Source organism: Numida meleagris, chromosome 23 (genome assembly GCF_002078875.1).
Source record: "Numida meleagris isolate 19003 breed g44 Domestic line chromosome 23, NumMel1.0, whole genome shotgun sequence".
NCBI classification, from domain to species: domain Eukaryota; kingdom Metazoa; phylum Chordata; class Aves; order Galliformes; family Numididae; genus Numida; species Numida meleagris.
In genome coordinates, this window is record NC_034431.1 from 1,309,712 (window position 1) to 1,331,085 (window position 21,374).

Consider the following 21,374-nt stretch of genomic DNA (forward strand, 5'->3'; position numbering starts at 1 on the left):
CCTGCACACCTGCAGCCAGCAAAGCATTCCCACTGCCGTCACAGGGAGAACCTCTCTGCCTGGCACCAGAAAGGGCTAGCTCTGTTTTTTTTGTGAGTGTAGCAGTCACCAGTCCTCACATTCCATCATCTTCATCCTACACTGCGGTGTTCTCAGAGGAATAAGGAAAACTTCTTTGAACGTGCCTCAGCTCTTCCCTGGAGAAACCACCCTCCTCATTCCAACAAAACCCATCCCCAAACAATGCCACCAAAAGCCACACGTTTCCCAGGAGCCCAAATCATTGATGAGCAATAGAGAGAACTGGTAAGAAGTGACATCGTGTGTTTTGCCAGAGACGTCTCTTACTGCATTTGCTCTCCCCACAGCCCCACCATGCTGAATGACACAGTTAACCCCAAATCTTCCTGGCTGTAAACCCAGCCCCTTGCTTCCAACACGGGTTCCCTTAAAACTGGGAGGCCAACCAGTTAAGAACCAGCAGCCAAAAAGCAAAACCCAGTCTGTCTCCAAAGGAAACCACCTTTAGTCACTACTTAATTCCCCCTGGTGACTATAATAACAGCAGACGTTTGGAAACAGGCACTGTGATACGCTGAGTGCAGATGCCCGCTCTGGTGCGATATTCGTTACACCACAGGCTGTGCTCAAAAAGGGAAAAGTAAATATTTTCCACGTTACTGTTCAAAGCAAAACCAACTCAATGTAATGACGGGTTCCCATCGCCGCATTGGGTATTTTGGAAGTGCAGTACTTCAGGGCTCTGATAGGATGCTGCCATCTTTGGTACAGCTCTAAAAAATGCTCCTGACCTCCCACCTCTGCACCAAAAAGCACACTGCTGGAAGTTCATGGTGAAACGTGAAGTATTCCCAACACTGTGAAGGGCTCCAGTTTCTCTTGTTGTTGTTTGGGTCTGTGTTGATTAACACATGCAAATGAAGGCATCTGCTGTTACCTCTCTATTTCCATTTCACACCCTATTAAAGTCTGATTTCACAATTAATTGAAACCAAAACGAGATTACTCAGAAATTAATCCTCCCTGGCAGCCTGTACTGCGCTGAGGTTTGTCAGCACCTGGGGAGGCACGGATCCCCTCCTGGCAGTATCTACAATTAAACATTTGGGCATGACACAGCGATACCAAAACCGGTGCTGGAAAGGGAGCGCCTGCAAGCAGACCCCTCTTGTTAAACACTTGTCAGAGAGCACAAGTGATGAAGGCATGTTTCTTCCCCTGCACCACATCTATTCAACAGCAGGTCCAAAGAACAGCCAGGTCGGGTCCCAATGGCTCCCAGGCTGGTAGGGTGTGGGATGTGAGCTCAAGCATGGATTCATACCCACATTTCACAAGTCATGACAGCGCAGTGCTAAGAGCAAACTGGATATAAAACCTTGGACATGTTCTAAACCCTAAAATCAGCTCATGCCAAGAAAAAACACATCCTCAGGATGAGCAAATTATCACTGCTTCTCCTGTCCTTCCCCACCCACAGCCCTCGCCTTGCTCCAAAACCACCAAAACACTGTGAAAATGAGATTCTGGACAACTGGCTGCTCATGGCACTCCAAGCTCACTGCAGCCAAGGACAATGGCTGTCCTGAACTTGCAGAGCCAGAGAAGCCAACAGCCCTGTGCACACTAGATGGCATTGCACTGCAAAGTATAGCGGAGCTCAGGCGATGATTTGGAAAACACAAGCAAAATTATCTTCCCCATTCAGCCACAAGTGGAAAGCTGGGACAACTGGGGGAATATTTACAGTGCCGGGACAATGGGGACGGCTCTGCCAGAGGGACCGGCTCCGGGAGAAACAAAGAGCCTCTTGAATTAAAGGAGCTGCCTATTTATTTATTTGTTTAGGAGAAAAGTGGCTTTACCCCAGAACAAAACGCTCTTTCTTCCCCTGCCTGCCCCTGCAGAGCACAGGCCCCTTGCTCTGGCTGCTGCCACCACGATGCTCCCCCAGCACCCAGATGTGCTCCCACAGCTGCCCCGAGCAGCCACTGCGTGGGCCAGGACCCGGGCTGCTCTGCAGTTTGCAGCCCTCATTCTTCAACAGGCTCACTTTACACGCTGCCAACACGTGTTAAGTGTAGAAACCAACTGGAACCTATCGTATGTTATTATTTCAGCTTGAGAAATGCCTTCATTTATAGTAAAATTTTTTTTTTAAAGTGTATTTATTTATTACAGCTACATAAGATGCGCATACGTCCTCTCTTCCTGCACATGGCGTTTCATAAAACTGCTGACTTTCAAGGAAAGCGCAATAAAATCACAGAGTTAGTTACGACTGCCCCTCCTGCTCCGAGCTCCAGAATCCATTCAGTTCTGTGGGAGGTCACTGACAGTTTTACTCAGAGTCTGCTATTCCACTTGCTGGAAACAAGCACGTTATTCCTCTGAGAGAACTGAAAATTGATACAGCCCTGTCGCTGCAGGCTGTTAGGCTCTTCCTCACTCGCCTCTTCTGTTTCCTCCCTCTCTAAATCAATATTAATGTTTTCCCCACATTGACAAGAACCAAAGGCACTGCAAAGAAGGCCACATACACCTGAAGTGTCCTCAGGAGTTCCAGGGGAGGAGAAAGAACGATGAAGAACAGCCCCCAAACCACGTCTGTGATGGCAGGGAGAGCACTGTGCCATCAGGATCCCAGTTTGCTTCGTCTTGCCATCAATCCTAGCTCACCATCACAGCTCCTAAGGATTCCCTTCCCTTGCTCGGAGTGCAGATAGGTTTATTCTGTGATTTCTCACCTCCAAGCCACCCAAACAGAGGCACTCACGCTGTTTTTAGCACACAGACCAAATCAAGAGCTGAGCTGTGCTGAGTAACATCCCTTACTTCACATTTTTACAGCGGCAGCAATCAGTGGATAAATCAGCCCAATTTGTACAAGCACATTCTTCCACTGCAGGCCTGGTCATTAAAAGCCTCATGCAAAAAGATGAATAAACGTGGCAGGGTTCAGTGGGTAACAAGCCACTGTCAGAGCTGCACTAAGAGCTTCAGAAGCAGACCGCAGGCAAAAGCCAGCAAGCTTTGCACATCACATGCACGCAAACCACGTCGATCCGAGCCAGAACCTGCAGGACCAGGCTCGAGACAGAAAAGCAGCGAGGGGGGAAATCAGTGTTACCACAACCACATCTGAGAACTCCTTCCCCAGGAAAAGCGTTATTTATTATCTGGCCGAATCCCAACTCCTCTCGCCGACAAGAAGAGCAGCAAATGAAGGAAAATAACCTCCCCTTCGTTGGCAGGAGGAAGCGATAAAAGCCTTGGGGAAGCTTACTTTATTTCCTCCCATGACCCCAGAAGTGGGAAAGATCAACAACCACTCATCTTTACCAACCAGGCTGCGTGAAATGCAGAGCATTTGGCATTTACTATGCCTACATCACCCGGCTTTACATAAAGGTGAGAGTCTGACCAAACTGACCGCTGAATGCATCTTAATGTTAACTCAGCACGGAGCTAGGGGGCTGAAAATGCAGTTTGTTTTGCAGTGGTTGTTTAAGCCTTAGTTTGATCATAGCAATTTGCAAGACAAATAGACACTTAATCTAAGCAGAAAGTGCAGTACTTCATCCACACCCAAAGTGATTTTGAAAGGGAAAATAAAAAAATAATCCATTTGGTACACAAGAGTTACAACACGCGTGGATAATTCTTTGGTAAAAATGGAAACTTTCCCTCTCTCCTTGGTTTGCTTGAAATCATAACAGAAAATTGAAACATCATTTTCTGGACTGCTTGGAGGGAGAGCTGATGAATGACCCAAATTGTCCATCTTTATGACATTAGGTAGGCAGGAGAAGTTAAACCAAGCTGAGAGAGGAAAGCAAGACTTGACTCTTGAAAACAAAACAGTTCATTTGGGTTTGGTCAGAAATCAAAGCACCCCACACAAAGTGACAGAGAAGATGACCTCACTGGAGGCTTTCTTTCAATTAAAGAATAAAGAAGTTTAGCAATCTCTGTCAGCACCACTGAAATTCCTGTTATAGACAGTTCAGAACTTCACTTCTCAGCTATTCCTAAGCAACCAAAGAGATGACAGATGGATTCAGAAGATTAATATACAACAAACTCGGGGGAAAGGGCAGAGAGAAAGCAAGAAAAGGAACACCTATTTTAACGCAATTCAAACGTCAGTGCTTGTGGGAATTGTTTCATCTGCATCTTACGCTGCACCCAAAGCAAAGCGGATCCGAAGAACATCACCCAAAAACACTGCATAAGCTGACCCTGAAAAACAGCCCAGCAATGGAGGAAACGAAGCAGAACATTTATTAAGTAAGAGTGCAGAGTGACCTCAGAAAGTGCACCTCTCGTTACGCCGTGCGGACTGATCGCTGACCATGGAACGCCCAGCAGCTGGGAAGAGCCTCAAAGCAGCATGGGTTTCATTGCAGGGTAATGCACATGAGAATAAATCTCATGAGCACAAACGCCTTTAATGCACAACTTGTTTTTGGGCAAGACTTTGAAAGGCAGAGAAAAAACTTGATTTTGTGTAAGACCCAAAAAGGAAGCAATGCTGGGATGGTCGTGCTGGTGTCTTCCTTGCAATGGCAGCACAGCTCCGTGCCCCACACTGGTCACACCAGGGCACGAGACTCTTCCGAAGCCCTTGGCCATCGTGCCCACTGCACAAAGGCTCTGCAGCACTAGATAAGCTAGAAGAAGATCAGAATCGAAACAAGAAATGTACGGCTCAAGTACTGCTCAGCCCCAGCACTGCCTGACCTGACTTTTGACAGCCAAAGGTGGCAAAGTTTGGGATGTAATTAGGTAAATTCCTAATTAGAAGGCTTCAAAAATCAGCTGCAATTACAAGCTACTATCATTTTTTGGTCCCTCTGGGCCTGAAGAGTAATTATGGGTAATTAATCTTAAAAATATCTCACTTCTCATGGAGAGCTCCCAGCAGCACAGCAGGCAACGGAGGACAAAGCACTGCAAGGTAAGGAAGGGATGTAGCTTTATCTTCTTAAAAAAGAATGGAGCAATATGAGACCTGCTTTTAATGTAAGGTTTACCATTAAGAGGTTGCTATTTAACTTACTTATGCAACCTTCCCTTTCTCTAAGGAAGAAGAAGTCAAGTAGACAAACTTCCCAGCTCTAAATTCCCCAAATTTCCAGCTCTAAGAAGATCTTCTGCTTATTTTAAGCTCTGCTTGGTTTAAAGCAGCCAGAAAGCGATGGATAAAGGGAGGCTTACCAGAGTTTGAAGAAATGCAGAGACCACGTACCAGGGAAATAAAAAGCAGCAGAGCTTGTCTGGGGTGTATCCAGAGTGCACATCACAGCTCTGGTGTTACTGCTAAAATGTATTAATAATTCAAAACGCATGCACCAGGCTGAGAGCTCACTTCTTCAAGAAGAGTTTCCAAACCCTATCTAAGTTTCACTGAGCTGGAAAACAAACATTAAGGCATTGAAACAAACCTTGAGCCATGAGAGAAGATGGTGCATGGAAGGAGACTCTCAATCTGATGCTTCTCAAGTCTTACACTAAATAACTGTGAGTTTCCCTCAGCCCAGCAGGCAGCACCTTGCCCTGGCACCACGCTTCCCTTCCTTCCATGTGAATCCTTTTCAACACAAGGCTCCAGCTCCCAGCAGCTCCCCTGCTCGTCCCAGGCCAGCTACCCCTACAATTACTGCAGGACTCGGTACGGACAGAGTTCTTAAATAATTTAGCAGCTTTTAAAAGTAAAATCCTGGACTCCAAGTAACACAAGTTGTTTTCGTTTTCTGAACTACTTCGAGCTGGAGAACGGGAACCTGGTCCAAAATCACTTTAAAGACGGAATGTTTTGAGATGTCATATTTGCAATAAATATTCAAGCACCATAAAAAGCAATTACACAGCTGCACTGGATTTCAAGGTAACTCATGAAAACTTTCGTTAGTATCTAAACATAGATTGGCGAGACCAGATCAGATCACCTACACAAGAAGCGAGATTTTCTAGAAGGCAATTTGTTTCATCACCATACTTATAAGCTTCATCATTCTTCCAGTAGAACAGAACTAATTTTAAGGCAGGTTCACGGATCCTGAACAGACATAAAGTACACGGCACGATATATTTTTATTTCCAAGTCGCTATAATACTGGGTTTGCTGGTATCTATTAAGCAACACTATTTCCTCTGAATTATTACTGACATAATTCTGAGTGCAGCCATGCCAAAAGCTCGCTCTGCAGAGGTGTTAGCTCTGACTGCAACTCACAAATTAATCCCCAGCCATCCAGGAGAGCACCCGATGGGACTCTGAGCAGATGCATGCGGACCTAAGCAAGCTCCCCATAAAAGCTCCTTCTGGGAAACAAAATATTTGAAAAGAAGAAATGTCAGGTGGCAGTAAGAAGTCTCGCACCTTGAAAATACATCCCACAGCAAGCTGTCCAGCTTTCACTAATGGTTCTTTAATTCATACAGTAGACGGACGGAGAGAAGAAAAAATGGTTACTGGAATCAAAGTTTGTCGTGGTACTTTAAATAGAGATTGTAACAAGCTACACTTCAATAGAGTGAGCCTTAGAGAAGCGGTGTGAGCATCACGTGCCTCTTCCTTCCTAGATTTAATACAAAAGTCCAAAAGCAACAAACAAACAAACCAACAAGAACGCAATAAACCGACCCAGCCACCCACAAAAGAACCCAAATGATGAGCGCACTGCTGAGCTGCTTCAAAACGGGATGTCTAATGGTAGCACTCAACTTCATTCTGCTTCACCAGGAGAAGAGTGACAATGGATGTGCAGGTTTGGCTGTCACAATAGCCCGAAACGAGCAGTCAGAGGAAATGAGTAATTAATATCGTTGGAATCCTCAATGGAGACCAGAGAGCTTTTCAGAATGGGTGCCCAGGAGGGAACAGAACCTTCGCTGCTGCAGACACACCAGGCAAGGGATAGAAAAACAGAACCATCAGCATCTACAAACATGTTTAAATGCCTCCTAGACATCATAATAGTATGCGTGGGTGAGAATGTGTGCCTGTGTGTGTGCTTACCCTTTTAAAATGAAAAGTCTGTCTGAAGCCAGACCCCTGGGAAAGTTTGGGTTCACAGGAAATCTTCTGCACGAATCTGTCTGTGTCGCAAGTAAAACAAACACGAAAACTTGAGTCTCAGCTTACAGACCTAGAAGCATCCTCTCTGGTGCACACGCAGCTGCACACGCTGCTTCAAAATGCTGCTGCTCTGAAAGCAAACACTGTCACATGTAGCCTGTAAGTACCGTTAGCTCAAGTGTTTTCCCCTAGATTTTCTTCTTTGCAGGACAGACCATCCAAGCAGCAGGGCAGTGACAAGCTTTTTTCTTGAGTACCGAGGGACAACTCTTCCCTGATCTTGACTTCACCGCACCACGCATCCTGGAGTGAGTGAGGTTCTATGGGAGTGAAGCAGATGGGAAAGCACTCTTCGGTTCCCAAGATGAGAACTAGCTGGAAGCCAGACCACGCCATCAGCAGCAGCAAATGCTCTCTGCTGCATCCAGAGCACATCTGGAGCACAGACAGAGCACGTCTGCTCTGCTCACACGAACACACCTTAACCAGCAACAGACCTCCAGCTGGGTGCAGGCATTCAGCAGGTCGGGTTATGTCCTACCTGCCTGTATGTCTCAACCAGGAAATGAATGAAGGCGTTTGTAACTACAGGACAAAGGTAGACACATGCCACTGGAGAGCTAAGCTAATGAATGAATGGTTTCATAATTTGTAGCCCAGCTTGCTGCCAACTCTGTCATCAAAGCTCAGCACTCCGGCACAGAGGCACAAACTAAACAAGCTACCCTTTTTGTAAGCAGGTACAGAAAGCACCAAGCCTAAAGGTTCGAAACGATGTTTGGTTTAACAGCTAATACATCCATGGCATGACAAACCTCCACCAGAGGACAAAATCACAGCCCTGCTTCCACCAATCTCAGGGACCACACAACACAAAGGCTGCTGCGTATCAAATCACACAGCCCCTGTATTCCTGCAGACCTGCGAGTCCAATATGAAGCTGCATCTTAACATTGCTCCTGTTCACAGTACTGTGCGTAAAAACAGACGGTTCTAATCCTGCCTCGACCTCTGAAACACTGCTGAAATTACTCTTCTGGAGCACACGGGTTCTTTTTAAATTTTAATATATTTTAATTATACATATAATACATCTTTCTGCGTTTTTCAGGTCATTAAACCTCAGGGAAGAAAAATTTTCCAACACAACTCCGTTCCAGTTACTAATTAAAGCAATTTTTACACCTTCCTGTGACATGCTGCTAAGGACGATTTATGACGGTGGCAAACAGCGGGAGGTCAATGCCAACGTTAACAGCTGGGCTCATTACAGTCACTTCTAAGATTTACTCATGTCATCAAGCAGCCGCTATGCACCAACAAAGGCTGAAAACTCGCAGACAAGTTTGCTATCTCTTCAGAGTTAAATGCAGGGGAGAGCCAAACTGTGCTAAGTAAACCTGCAGAAATAGCCAAAGGGCAAAAGAAAAGAAAATAAAACAGCCCACAAACCGCCTGTCCAAATGAATGAACGGGAGAATCTCATTTGCATTTGTGTAGGCGATGTACGTGAATCCCACCCAGCAAGGATGGGTCACTAACAAGGCAAGCGATGACCATACGGCAAGTGGTACCCATGCCAACAGCAGGAGTAAGGCAGAGTGGGGAGAAATCACACCGAGCCATCCTTCCATGTCAAAATCCACGCTGGGTTTCTCCCCGTTTTGCTGGAAGAAAACCAAACAAGCTGAATTTCGCAGGTGCACCTTGTTCCAGGGGAGGATTTCCTGAGGAGTTAGCGGCAAGTCGGGTGCGGGACCGGGAAGCAGAAGAATCCAAAAACCGAGGTGAACTTCCTTGAATATTTTCCTGACTTTTCTGGCATCAAGAACCTTTGCCTACAGACTCCACATTTTAGAACCGTGTTGATCTTGGCTGGAGACCGTGCCAATATTCGGGGAGCTGTGGCTGGAATTATGAAGTTCACAGAAGCAGTTTCCACGTCCATTATGAACACGGTTGGTTTTATATACCCGTGCCCTTAAGCAGAGCCCTTGCAACATCTCCCCCTGCCACTTAGAAGGTGACAGGAGAGAAACCACATGGACCAGAGGGATGGGAGGCCCTGCTCCTGTGGAGCAAATAGATCAGGCAAATAGACAGGAGCAAATATCTAGGCAAACAGATTGCCCAGGGGAGATCAACAGCACCCACAGATGGGTGACAGGCTAAGCCAGAGCACCACGTGGTACACGGTACGAGCATACGTGTCATAACCACTCACATATTTGTGAATACGACGCGAAATCCAGCAAAATTACCTTTCATAGCAGCACTACGCAGCAAAATTCAGGGCAGGCTTTGTGATTTTTACGACGCATCTCCATCTTTTAAATAGGAACGAGATGAGCAGGGGAATTGCTGTTTAACGTTGCGTTCTCTAAAATAAATATTTTTTTTCCTCTGCAAATGAGTGGAATAAATGAAGACATTACAGCCTGCAGCTGCTCACGGCTGCCAAGACGCTGAAAATTATCGTGCCCACAGAAGAGCTGAGGGAATGAACAATCCCTCCCACCCCGAAGGCAGCGAGCAGGCTTCGTTTAGCAGCGCGGATGGAAGACGAGGGCTGCAGTGCCCGGCTGCCAGGCACAGGTTGGGGGGCACTCCCACATCCCTGTTGTTCTCGCTGACCCGTGCATGGATTGCTTCGTGCTGAAATACCTTAAACTACAACAGGCGGCTCCAGGGGAGGGCAGCTGGGCAGGCTGTCCTGTTTTTTATGTTTTCTTTGCAAGTCATCACAGGAAAAGAAAAAAGGTAGTGTATAGTTAACAGAGAGACCTTCACAAGTACACCGTCCCTCGCTGGAGAATTATTAAATAAAAGCAAAAAAGACAAACCACCAAAAGATGACAGCCCCCCTCCAACAGGCTGTGCTGATAAACGGCACAAGCAGAATTAAACTGCTCGTTGCAACACCTCTCACTCTTAAGGCACCGTGGGAAAAGGCAAACGCAGACACAAACCACAGGGAGACCACAGCAAAGCAGCGCGCTGCCGGGGCTGAGGGCTGCAGCCTCACACAGGCTGCAAACCATCCCGCCCAGCTGCGGCAGCATTCCTGGCAGCTGACGCCTCGCGGCGGAAGTGATTCTGGTTCAAATGTTTCCTTTATCGCTGATAACGCGCTCCTACCACTTGCAATGCCAGGGCTTAACAGATAAGGAGGAGAGGATCTTCCAGGCACCGTAATCCAGCCCTGTGCTGGCAGGGTTTTATTTTTAGAAGGCTCTACATAAACACAGCCGCAGCGAGACAGAGATGGTGCTGTCTGCGGGGTAAACCTGTGCTGAAGGCAAGATAGCTGAAGCAACAGGAATGTGCAGGGCAGCATTTTCTCTCCCTTAGCAATGCGCTCTTCAGGGAGCAAATAACATCACCCGGAAAGTACAGAGGGCATCATCTCCCCAGATTCCATTACTAAAGCTTCCTCAAGTGAAGATAATTTCTGAATTTTTTCCAAGTCTTTATTTCTGTCGGGAAGTAAAGATATTCATGGAATGCCTGATTACATTAATGGCACAGAGATGGATCTGGAGGGTGGACATTGGGTGGACACGGAACTGGCAGCACCCAGAGAGCTGAGGCGGGTGGCTCCATGCCCAGAGCAGCGTGTGCCCATGGGAACCTAACGAGGTTCAAGAAGGCCAAGGGCTGCACTCTGGGTCGAGGGACGTGGGGCTGTGGCAGTGGGGCCAGAGGAGGCCATGGAGATGCTCAGAGGGCTGGAGCACCCCTCCCGCAAGCAAAGGCTGAAGGAGCTGGGGCTGTTCAGCTGTTAGCCTGTCTCGTTAAACCACTCCATGATAAGAAAAATCACATCTGCATTATGGGAATTGCTCCACAGTGGGGAATCACCTTACTAGGTACAACTTAGTAAACACAGAGGTCTTGTTAACAAGCTCTGCTTGTATGTATTATCAAGCCCTAAAGCACACAAAGAGCCAGTGAGACTGTATGGCACAACTGCTGAGCTGAGATACTCCAATTGCATGTGAACGAGTTAACGTGAAGAGCTTTACAGGCAAAACACAAAGCCTGGAAGATGCAGTTACCCCGGGCTGAGCACTAGGATGCCCTGTATAGCAATACCAGCAGTTGCAACGTTTACTTTGTATATTAATGAATTGAACACTGATGCTCTAGAGGCAGGACATTGGCCAAGCGCTTTGGGAAGGCAGCAGAGCCCACATCTGCTCTGGGGGAGCAGCGCAGAGGGCTGAGCCGCAGTGCTGCTCCTGCTAACAAAGCACTTAAATATTTACCCAATATCAGGCTAAAATAAATGGATCGTGCAGAACCTGCCTGTTCATCACAGAACCAAAAAATCAGTGATGCAGGCTTGGGGGAAAAAAAAAAAAAAAAAAGGCAGCAATAAATGTAATGTATTTCAGGAAAATACCAGTGGCTTTCTGGCACTGATGCCTACTGTCAAACCCATCCTTTAACCGCAGCTTTGACAGCAGCCTCCTTTGTGATGAGAACAGCTTTTGCCTGGTACACCAGCAATTTCCTCCCCATGCTGCACGTGTCTTGCTGGCCAGACACAGATAAGGTCAGAACGTGGCTGCTGGAAGCAGCGTACCACAATGCCTCTGAAGAGAAAAGCATCCCGAAATGTATCTCGTCGTGTTAGCACAGGGCTAGGATGAGAACAAATCTGTTCTCACACATCTCAGAAAGTTAATGTAAAACGATCTCATGAGGTGAAATGCCAAGATATTAATACCACTTGCAGCATGAGACCATATTACAAGTGACATAAACGTTACAAAACAATCTGAAGTTTGGCCAGGCTGTTAATAGATAGCGTTACACAATTACTGACACAGCCAGATAATACTGCATTTCTACTATGCAAATTTTTTAACAGCAAATAGATTTTGAAAGGAGTTTACACCCACTACCCCCTCAGATGCAACTCGGTAACTCAGCATTAGGTGCCAAGCTGTCAGTTACAAGTCAGCGCAGCCTACTGCTATTCTCTAGTCTTAATTCATTATCACAAAGGAGCTACCAACGAAAGCCACTTGATTAAAATGTATGAGTCCTATACGAGCCTATTTTTAAGCCTGTAAACTAATACCGCTGTTGTATTAATAGCTTCCATTTATTTTGCCATTAATTCTGCTTTTCTCCTACAAAGGCGATGCTGTAATGCCCTATTCGTTTCTCAGGAGCAAAGCTCTGCTCTTAAGACGTTTTTATCCATATTACAGAGTTATTACACTGCAGGAATCTATCAGAAATCTTGCTTACAAAGAGGGAAGAAGAGGCACGGAGCTGTGTGCAGGGCCTGATGCACTGTGTTTGAGCACGTCTGGCCTCAGGTATACTAACAGCTGTGTGTGTTCAGCTGAGCAAGGCTTAGGTTCTGCATAGGTAGCTGTGATGGTTTTTCAGAGGCAGCTGAGCACCTCCAGATACTGCACGTTAGCACTGTGCCCCCCACTGTTCTTCATGATACAGACACAGAGCAAACAGCTCAGGGCCTCGTAGGGCTGAACAACCAGCACTACTTCTCCTGTGCTGTCCCTCCCCAGTTACTCTCCAGCCCGCTGCCCTGATTCCAGTTGGGGTTCTGCTGGTGCCAGAGGGGGTAACAAAGAGAGCACGAGAGCAGGGGCATGGTAAGCTGCACGTGCAGCAATACACAGAAGTCAAAAAGGAAGGAGCAGAGCTTTGCTTCAGATGACTGAGGCTTGCTCCTGTTTGAGGCAGCAGCCCATCTCCAGAGCCCTGAATAAGACCTGAGCTCTTTGCACCGCTGCCCTCCTAAGCCCACTACTTTGTGTCTGTGCATCTGCATCCTGAGCTCAGCAGTGGTCTGCTTAGAGCCACTAAGTGTGAGCAGCAGCAGACAGCAATCCTGCACAAGAGCCAACTCCAGAGCACACCTCCCCAGCAGGAATTTTACAGGGATGGAAAAGAAAAAAAAGGATGTATAACTCTGTCTGCAAAACCATCAAGTACAGGAACATGAAAGGCTGTAAATAATTCACTATATTAGAGAAAATGTTTTACAAATTAAAAGGTTGTAACCTCTTTTTGGCTACAAAGCTGGCAGATGCTGGAGGCATTCCTGTTTCTGACAATGCAGAACACGATGTGCCCTATTTATGAGAAAACAGCAATGACTTTCAGTTCCCAACCCTCCAAGGAACTGCTCAATGAAAAATGCATCTGCCTATATTTCTGATGGATGGACCACAAAGGAATAAAGCCTGCACACTTTAGAAAGGCAACTCAGACTGCCTAGCAGCTTCCTGCGTTCTGACGACACAGCTGCTGCAGTGCACAATGCAGGGCTAAGATAACATGAAGAGAATGGGTAAATTGGAATTAACATGTTATATTTACATAAATACAGGCACACAATTGTTTAACGATGCACACGCAAGCTAAAAATACGCATGCACTCACTACAGACGGCTCAAGAATGAATGAGGCAGACTTCAAACTGTGACATCAGCCAAATGCAGCCTCCGAGGGGTGGCCACATGGCTGGGGACAGATTCTGGCCCAGTACACAGAAGCAATTCCAAACAAAGAGACCAGCTTGCTTTAACTCCCTGTTACTGAACATTTTGCCATGGTCTAAACAAACCTCAGCGGAGCTGCCCCCCCCACCAGGTCAGCTGGTAACCGAACAAACACAGAAAAGAAATCCGAAACTCACCTGAATGTTGCCAAAGTCCACGTTTTCATAATGGAAATGTGCACATTCAGCCATCTTCGGGAAATGGCCCTTTGTAAAGGATAACCTGGAGCACACCAAAAGCACGGCGTCAGATGCAAATCACTGGAACTCAGCTCAGCATCAAGTACCTCTATAAAATGCAGTTACTCATACAACATAAGAACTTCCTCACCCCAAAGCCGAGGGAACAGAGGGGTCTGTTGATGTGATGCACCAAAACAGAGGAGAAAGCAATTGAGTGAGAAAGGAAAACTGAATGGCAAAGTGGCTTTAATCATTGCATCCTTATAAACCGTGCAGCATTTCATCGACACCAAGGCCCACATCTTTAAGGAACGGTGCAGGGGGAAGCAGCTCTGCCTTAACAAATGCATTTTTGCAGCGCAAATAAACAGCCTTACACGAGACACATAGGAAAGTAGAACGTTACCTGTGAAAGGCATCACAGCCCATCAGTCCGGGGTTGATGTATCTGAGGGTGCAGAACAAACGCTATTTATCCTCTGCTTTTTTAAAATTCAAAAGTGAGGCATAATTATTCCCAAGTGACTCCAGCTACAGTGATGGCTGACGGGGAGATCCTCTGGCTCTGCAGCATGCTCTGCTTCTGCTGAAGCTATTATAGACTCCTATAGATAACTCTGGTGGTGAGCCAATGAGATTGTCATTATCTAGCTCTCTCTTCCCACGGGAATATAAGTGGGAAGTGAGATACAGCATCTGGCTGCTCAGCACTAGAACAAAGAGCCATTTCCCTCGCAGCATCACAGCACTACGGAGAGGTAATCTGAATGCACAGAGCAATCGATATTGGGGAGTTCTGGTCCTCCAGTCAGCATCCTTAGCAAAGACAAGTCAAGTCATATTGATTACTTTTGAGCCTCTTTACAGGTTAGGGGTTTGAAACCTTAGCTACAAACATAATAAGTGGGTTTACATCATCTGGGAGAGAGTGAAAGAGAGAGCAAAGGAAGCTCACACAGGGTAAAAAAAAGGGGAAATCAGAGAAGAAAAAAACGAACACAGACAAAGAAAAATTGTGCAAAACCCCTTCAGAGAAGAGGAGCAAGGCAGAATGTAAAAAAGGGAAAGAGCAAAACATCAAATAAAAAAAATATACACCACCCTGATACATATACACATACATATGTACACACCTAAATATATATATAAATGCATACATATTTATGTCTGTATATATATATATACACGCATATATATATTTGAATGAATCATTTTCAGAGAGAAATCACAAAAGGTTAAGAATACAGCACCAGCAAGGCTAAAGACTCCAGCAGGCTTTGCTTCCATGGCAGGAAGCAGGCAAGGGACCTCATGATACCTCCGATGTCCCCACCTCCATGCCATGTTCACTATAACTTTGTTTTGCAAGGATCTTGGTTGCTCTGGTGAAGGCATTAACAAAAACTGCCACTGGCTGCACTAGATGTATTCCAACACCAGAGCTCAAATGCAGGCTGCCGGAACTAGAAGCCCAGCAAAGATAGGAAAATCAAAGAACGCTGCTCTTACTTTTTCACATTCTTCATTTTCATGCTTGCTGTGCTGCCGCAGGTCCGGAGCGGCAGCTCCCCCGTGATGTCAGGGATATCTGCACCTCGCGCCTGCAAAACAAACAAGCAAAGGAAAGGAAAGTGAGAAACTTAAAAGGGGATGGCAGGCTGTGGGCTGCTGCTGGCTAAGCATGCGTTTTCTGTATGTACTAACACAGCTCAAATCTCTTTGGTGGTTAAAGCTGCACTTCTCCCTTTTAAAGATAGGGGGAAAAAAGGAAAAGTGGACCTAAGGTTATGACGTAGCACGTGATTATCTCTGCCTAAACTGCTCTGTGGAGCCTTTCTGATAGCTCTGAGATCCAATAATTTATTCGTTACTTCTCCTGGTTTCTGAAAAGAGATTTTGGGAGGTGGGAGTCCAGCAAACACTCCCTAACTCCCTGCTCAGAGCCGTCATCGAGCACTTGCTCTTCCCAACACCCGTGCAGCGTTCGGGCACAGGCCCTGGAAGCAGCTGGACAGTTCATGCACAAAACCACGCTAATGACAGAGCTGCTCACCCGTGGGAGGTGAGCTCTCACAAAGGTATTTGCAGCTATTGCTGTTAGTGCACAAACATATCAACGTTTCTTCAGTCGCTGACATTGATTTGGTTCTGTGAGGCCAGAGCTCCGCGCTCTCCTTTTCCATTTGCTCTGTCCCACTTTGGCACCGCCAGCCCCGGGGAAGCAGCGAGCTCCAGAGGCTGCGGGCTGGCTCTCATCAAGGGAACAGCCACCAAACCAGGACAGACTTCACAGAGCAAGGGGAGCAAACTGCACTCCTTGATGCTGGCTCCTTACCGACGCAGATGAGCACAGGATGGATCACACAAAGCTGTTTTCTTTTCCTGCCTTATGCGGTGCGGTGCAAAACATGAACAATGCCCAGAATAACGAATGCTCAAGCAAGAGGAAGAGAGTCGCTTCAGGATTCCCGCTCCTGGAGGCCCAGAATGAATAAGTACCGCACAAATTCATTTTCTAACGACAGGAGGAGGCAGAGCTCCCCGAAGCAGCAGATCAGTACAAGGGCTTCTGCACGGGTCCAGCCACAGCTCCCTGAACAGAAGCGACCAGTTCGACAGCAGCCATGCCCCGGAACACGGCGGTGTGAGGCAGCACAGCTCGGTGCTGGCCCCCAGAGCTTCAGCCCCATGTTACAACCCCACCGACAGGAGGGACAGCGGGGAATCTTCCCTGTTCCCCTCGCTGAAGCTCTCTCAAACTCACATGTGCAGCGTTCACCATTCCTACACTCATCAACGGACTGCAGCAGAGGCAGGAGGAGAGATTCAGCTTCCAGCACGCAGGAGGTACACAGCTAAAGCTGCACACACACCGTGCACATTCACTCATTGAGAAAAACAAGGGCAGTATTTATAGTCCTGAGGAAACCTCTCCCGGGCTGCCTGACAGCTACGATGTGCACCACCACCTCAGGATCTCACAGGACACCTGAGAGTCTCACTGTGAATTCCAGCATTAAGAGGATCACCAATTTAATAAACCTGACGCATCTTTTACATAAGAAAACAACTAATTACAATGATAAACGTACCGTTCCTGTAAGCTGCTTTTAGGCAAAGCCGGACGCGCTTGCCTTCATTTTCTAAAGAACAGAAATTTGGTTGGAAGGAAAATCATTTTTCTCCTCCAGAAGGTGGGGGATACGAAAACGGTGGAACAGATCCGACGGAACCACGTGGCCCCTCGCAGCCTGCAGCAGTGGGCAGAGCCTTCCTGCAGCTGACTCAGAGCAGCGTAGGCAAAACTCACAGCTCCAGGAGATGTAAATGCCAGCATCTCTGCTCCGGGCTCTGCTGGCCTCTCCTTCCAGCCGAGCTGTGTCCAGCCCTGCCAGTTGCCTTCCCATTTCCAGCAGCATGCACCACTGACACGGACTACAATGAGGCGCAATGCGCTAATTAACTTGGGGGCTTTTCCAATTAGATTTGAGCTCTCTGGGCTGTGCAGCTGAACGTAGTCTCTCAGAAGGCTCACAGCTGAGGAGAAGGGGCAGAATGGTGATTCTGTGTAAGCCAAGAGCTTCACTATGAGGCACAAACAGCAGAAAAAGCAAGGTGATTAGATAATGAAGAAAGAAATCCACTGCCATTTTATAAACCCCACTCCTCCAAACTGAAATGCAATTACTTTCTATTTAAACCGCAGGAAGCCAGCTACAGAATAGCACGCTTTATTCACCACTCATTTTACCTGCTTTGATCCCAAACCTGGCACGCAGGACGTCGCCCCAGATCTCCTTTCTCTCAAAACACAGACAAAACACTCTGCGATGAGATTTGTTATCTTCTGCGCTTTGTGTCACAGCGATTTCATCTTAAAAATCATTTTGAAAGAGTTGAATTATTTACACCTAAAAATTAGCCGGCTAACATCATAGGTTGGTTTCCCACTTCTTTATCTTCCATGCATCCCTGTTCTGTGGAAGCTCGGTAATCACAGAGCCAATCTGTTCATGCAAATTGTTCAGTCTGATTTTCACAGCTTAATGTCACCGCCGCACCAATCAATCTGCTTTGGTCCCAAACTCGGTAAACAAATTAGGCCTCGATCCAGAACGCAGCCTGCTGGCTCCAGGTGGGTCCTCAGGCTGCGGGTTTGGTTGGAGGTTTCCCAGCAGCGCTGCAGCCCTGCAGTGCCCCAAGCCGGGATGGTCCCCACTGCAGCCCTGCCCTGCGGCTCCGCCACGTCCCAAACAGCGGGGAGCCAGCTCTGTGCAACACAGCAGCACGGGCTGGGTAACACTGAAAGGTTTGAGCCGTTTTGAGAGAACACCTGCCTGTCTGTCTGTCCTTCTGCTGGATGGGACGCCAGGTGTAGGTGACCACAGCCATGTGAGCGCTGGGTGTCACCTGTGCCACTTCCAAGCGTTGCTGCTGAACCTCCCGGGGATGCACGCCTGCCAAGTTTGAGTTTGCGGTGTTTTCTCGCCTTGACTCGGAGAACTTCAGCTTTGCTCTCTTTGGCACAAAACCTCGGTCATAAATAATTTATATCTAACAACTCCACAGCAGAACATGAAGGGATTTTCTCCTAGAAGACTCGCTGCATTCATCAGGAAACATGTCAACCCTCCTCCCTCGCTTCCAGAATCATAACACAGTTTGAAAACACGTGGAATTGAAGCAGCCCACTGAGCAAGATGTGCTAAAGTTCACAGCTGGGTGCCCTCAGCAGAGAACCCTGAGCCGGGACAAAACCCGCAGGCACAGACTGACACCAGGATGCATAAGCCCTTAGCCAAGGTTACAACAAAGCCACAATAAATACTAGCCAGGCAGTAGCTTTTATGCGTGCTCCTATCACCAGTCTCTCATCCAAACCAGTTTGGAGAAGCCAGATTGCTCTGGGTTCCTTCAGCACATGGCCTTGTTTCTAACAATGGCAGAGCTGAATCAACATGCTGGAGCTGGTTTCCATGGCAGTCTGCCCTTTACATCATTTTCACTTCCCCTTGCTTTTCATTCTAAAATCAAAGCACACCAAAAGAGCACCACCACAGCTTACCAGAAAGACAGCCTTTGTCACTTCCACTTCTTCACTGGAGAGCAGCAGGAAACTGCTGCTGCAGCACAAGTATTACCCAACAGTGAGTGATGCTCTACTTAATTGAAGAGACTCTGCAGCCACCAACAGACTCAAGGAGAGCACCTTCTTTCTACTCTTACTTGGAACAGCCATACCAGATCTCCACAATAAATAAGCATGCTTTAATGCATTGCAGCACAGTTCTTCAGAACTGCCTGAGGTACCTGGATACATTTAAGGTGAATAAGCATCTGGTTTGCATGCCCGGGACTGACAATCTCATCTTAAACAAGAATACCTGCAGTTTTACTGCAGAAGAAAAAAATAATAATTATCCTCCCAACTCTACATCCCTGAACAGAGCTTAATGAGCATCCCTGCTATTCAGGGGCTGAGCAGCAGAGCGCAGCACTGGCACACCTAATACCCGCCTGGAGCCCTGGCAAAGCTGGGAACCAAGGGCAACCTGCTCTGTGGCCAAGAGTCCCCATCCCAACCTGCAGGAGCTGCCACGCACCCACATTCTGAAAGGAGCAAGGTATCAGAAAGCCATTCCCTCTGGGGGAGCAGGCACTGCAGCCATCCCAGGCACTGCGAGCAAGGGAGCAGCTCTCGGTTCCAAGATCAAGGCACACACATTGGTTTCAGAATGAGAAACAGTGGCAAATTCCCATTTTATAAAATGATTACTTCCATTAACATCATCACTTAGCTCCTCACCTAGCGCAGATTTCTAGAACTCCTGTTGCAAAGACACATGCAAACTCCTTGCTGACATAGCAGAGCAGAGCTGCAGGGCTGGCTCAGCCCAGGCACAGCTCCAGGCCAGCCCTGCTGACCAACCTGGGCAGCACAGCCTGTTTAACTTTGCTCTCCGCTTGGGGACAGCGGCGTGGAGAAACTGTCACCCTCCCAGCGATGCCTTTCAAATCTCCTGGTAAATGAGAAATGTGATAGAAAGAAGCCAATGAAAAAAACAACTCGTGTTTCCAGTAGGGAAACTCTGAATCCTGGCGGCACACATTCTTAATCCCGTGACTAAGAAATCTGTACTCAATAAAGAAGATCCTTTGATGTGTATCGTTTTTTTGAGCTCAGGACTTCTCATTCCATTTTCCACATTCCCTGTCGCTGCTGAATTGTTCCAGCCCTCACCGCATGGCATGGTGAGCAGGGAATTATTCCCTTTCAGAAGACCACACAGGATGCGCTTTTTCTGCTCCCAGCTTCCCCCCCCTCCAAGGGGAAAAAAAAGTAAGAGAAAACTTTTAAGCATTGCCACGAGCTGGCAAACGAAGGGAAACCTCTCATTCCTGAGCTCTAGCGTTACAGGCGTCATTTACCAGAGTTTAAAGGATCAGCCTGGGCAGAACAAAGCACGAGTTCTTAACCATTCACGTCCTGCTTTCTCAAATCAAGTTTGCTAGCTCACCGACAGGCAGGAAGAGCCCCCCCAGCTCACAGGGAAAGCAGCTCCTTTGGTGAATGGAAACCAAGGCTCAGAGCAAGCAACTTGGCAGCAGTCTGCCCTTACTCTGGCAGCGCTATTGTGACTGTGAACAAAACTCACCTCGTAAAGCCGGCAGATTTTATGTCAGGAGGGGATTTCTTCAGCGGGCTTTAAAGAGATGCATGGACTTGCAGATGAATCAAATGCACCCAAAGAATGACAGTTATTTCCAGCAAAACAGCCTTATGCTTTATTTTCTTTCATAGCTACCGCTTGTTTTAGAGACAAAAACGGATGCACCGAGCAAAAACGAGTGGTTGGCTACAGAGGACAGCATCAGCATGAGAATCACCTGAGAGCCTCAAGGCTGCGCCTGCCCTGGCTATAGGGAAGCAGCAGCAAGCGCCTTCTTGCTATTCACAAAGAGCTCAGCCCAGGGAGCTGCACGTACAGCACACAGCCCCACAGAACGGTTTCTGGCTGAGGAATGTACTTTAAGAACAAAAATCCCACATACAATATGCGTGGGAAAGGCAGCCAGGGTTACAGTCCTTCTTCTGCCCAGCTCACAAAATAAATTTTAGAAGAAAGGCAGAGAAAAGAGAACTTCCAACGAGCACAATCCTCTAATTCCAGTTCCTTGTTGGCTCAAAAAATTCCACCCCAAAAACCCCTTCCCCTGTGTGATGCACGATTTCTACAGCCTCTTGTTTTGCAGAGGGAGGAGGGGTCCTAATCACAGCTCAGCCATAAAGGCCCTGCGGGGCTTTGGGTCGTCGTGCCAGAATGCAATTGCTCATAGCACAAAAAACTTGAGAGATTAATTCAGGCTGAGCCCAGCACATGCCGCTTGGTAAAGTCCCCTGGCCATAGGCAGCGCTCATGTAAATAACAATGCTGTGCTGCATTATGTTACAGGTACAAATCAGCTCAGAAACCAAAGCATTTTCCCACTGCAGTGGAAGAAACACTGGGAAGGCAGGAAAACCAGCAGCCTGACAGCTAA

At 47.3% G+C, this 21,374-nt stretch overlaps 1 protein-coding gene across 9 annotated transcripts in view; it reads right to left on the reverse strand.

Moving 5' to 3' along the window:
- ARHGAP32 (Rho GTPase activating protein 32) overlaps positions 1-21,374 on the reverse strand; it is a 194,462-nt gene that overhangs the window by 93,238 nt on the left and 79,850 nt on the right. For 8 of the 9 annotated variants that reach the window (XM_021376308.1, XM_021376312.1, XM_021376313.1 and 5 more), the window contains 3 exons: positions 15,342-15,433; positions 14,239-14,280; positions 13,788-13,872 (listed from right to left, as the gene is read on the reverse strand). In XM_021376308.1, the coding sequence (XP_021231983.1) occupies positions 13,788-13,872; positions 14,239-14,280; positions 15,342-15,433 (219 nt within the window). The remainder of the gene's footprint in view (positions 1-13,787; positions 13,873-14,238; positions 14,281-15,341; positions 15,434-21,374) is intronic. The other variant, XM_021376314.1, reaches the window with a different exon arrangement.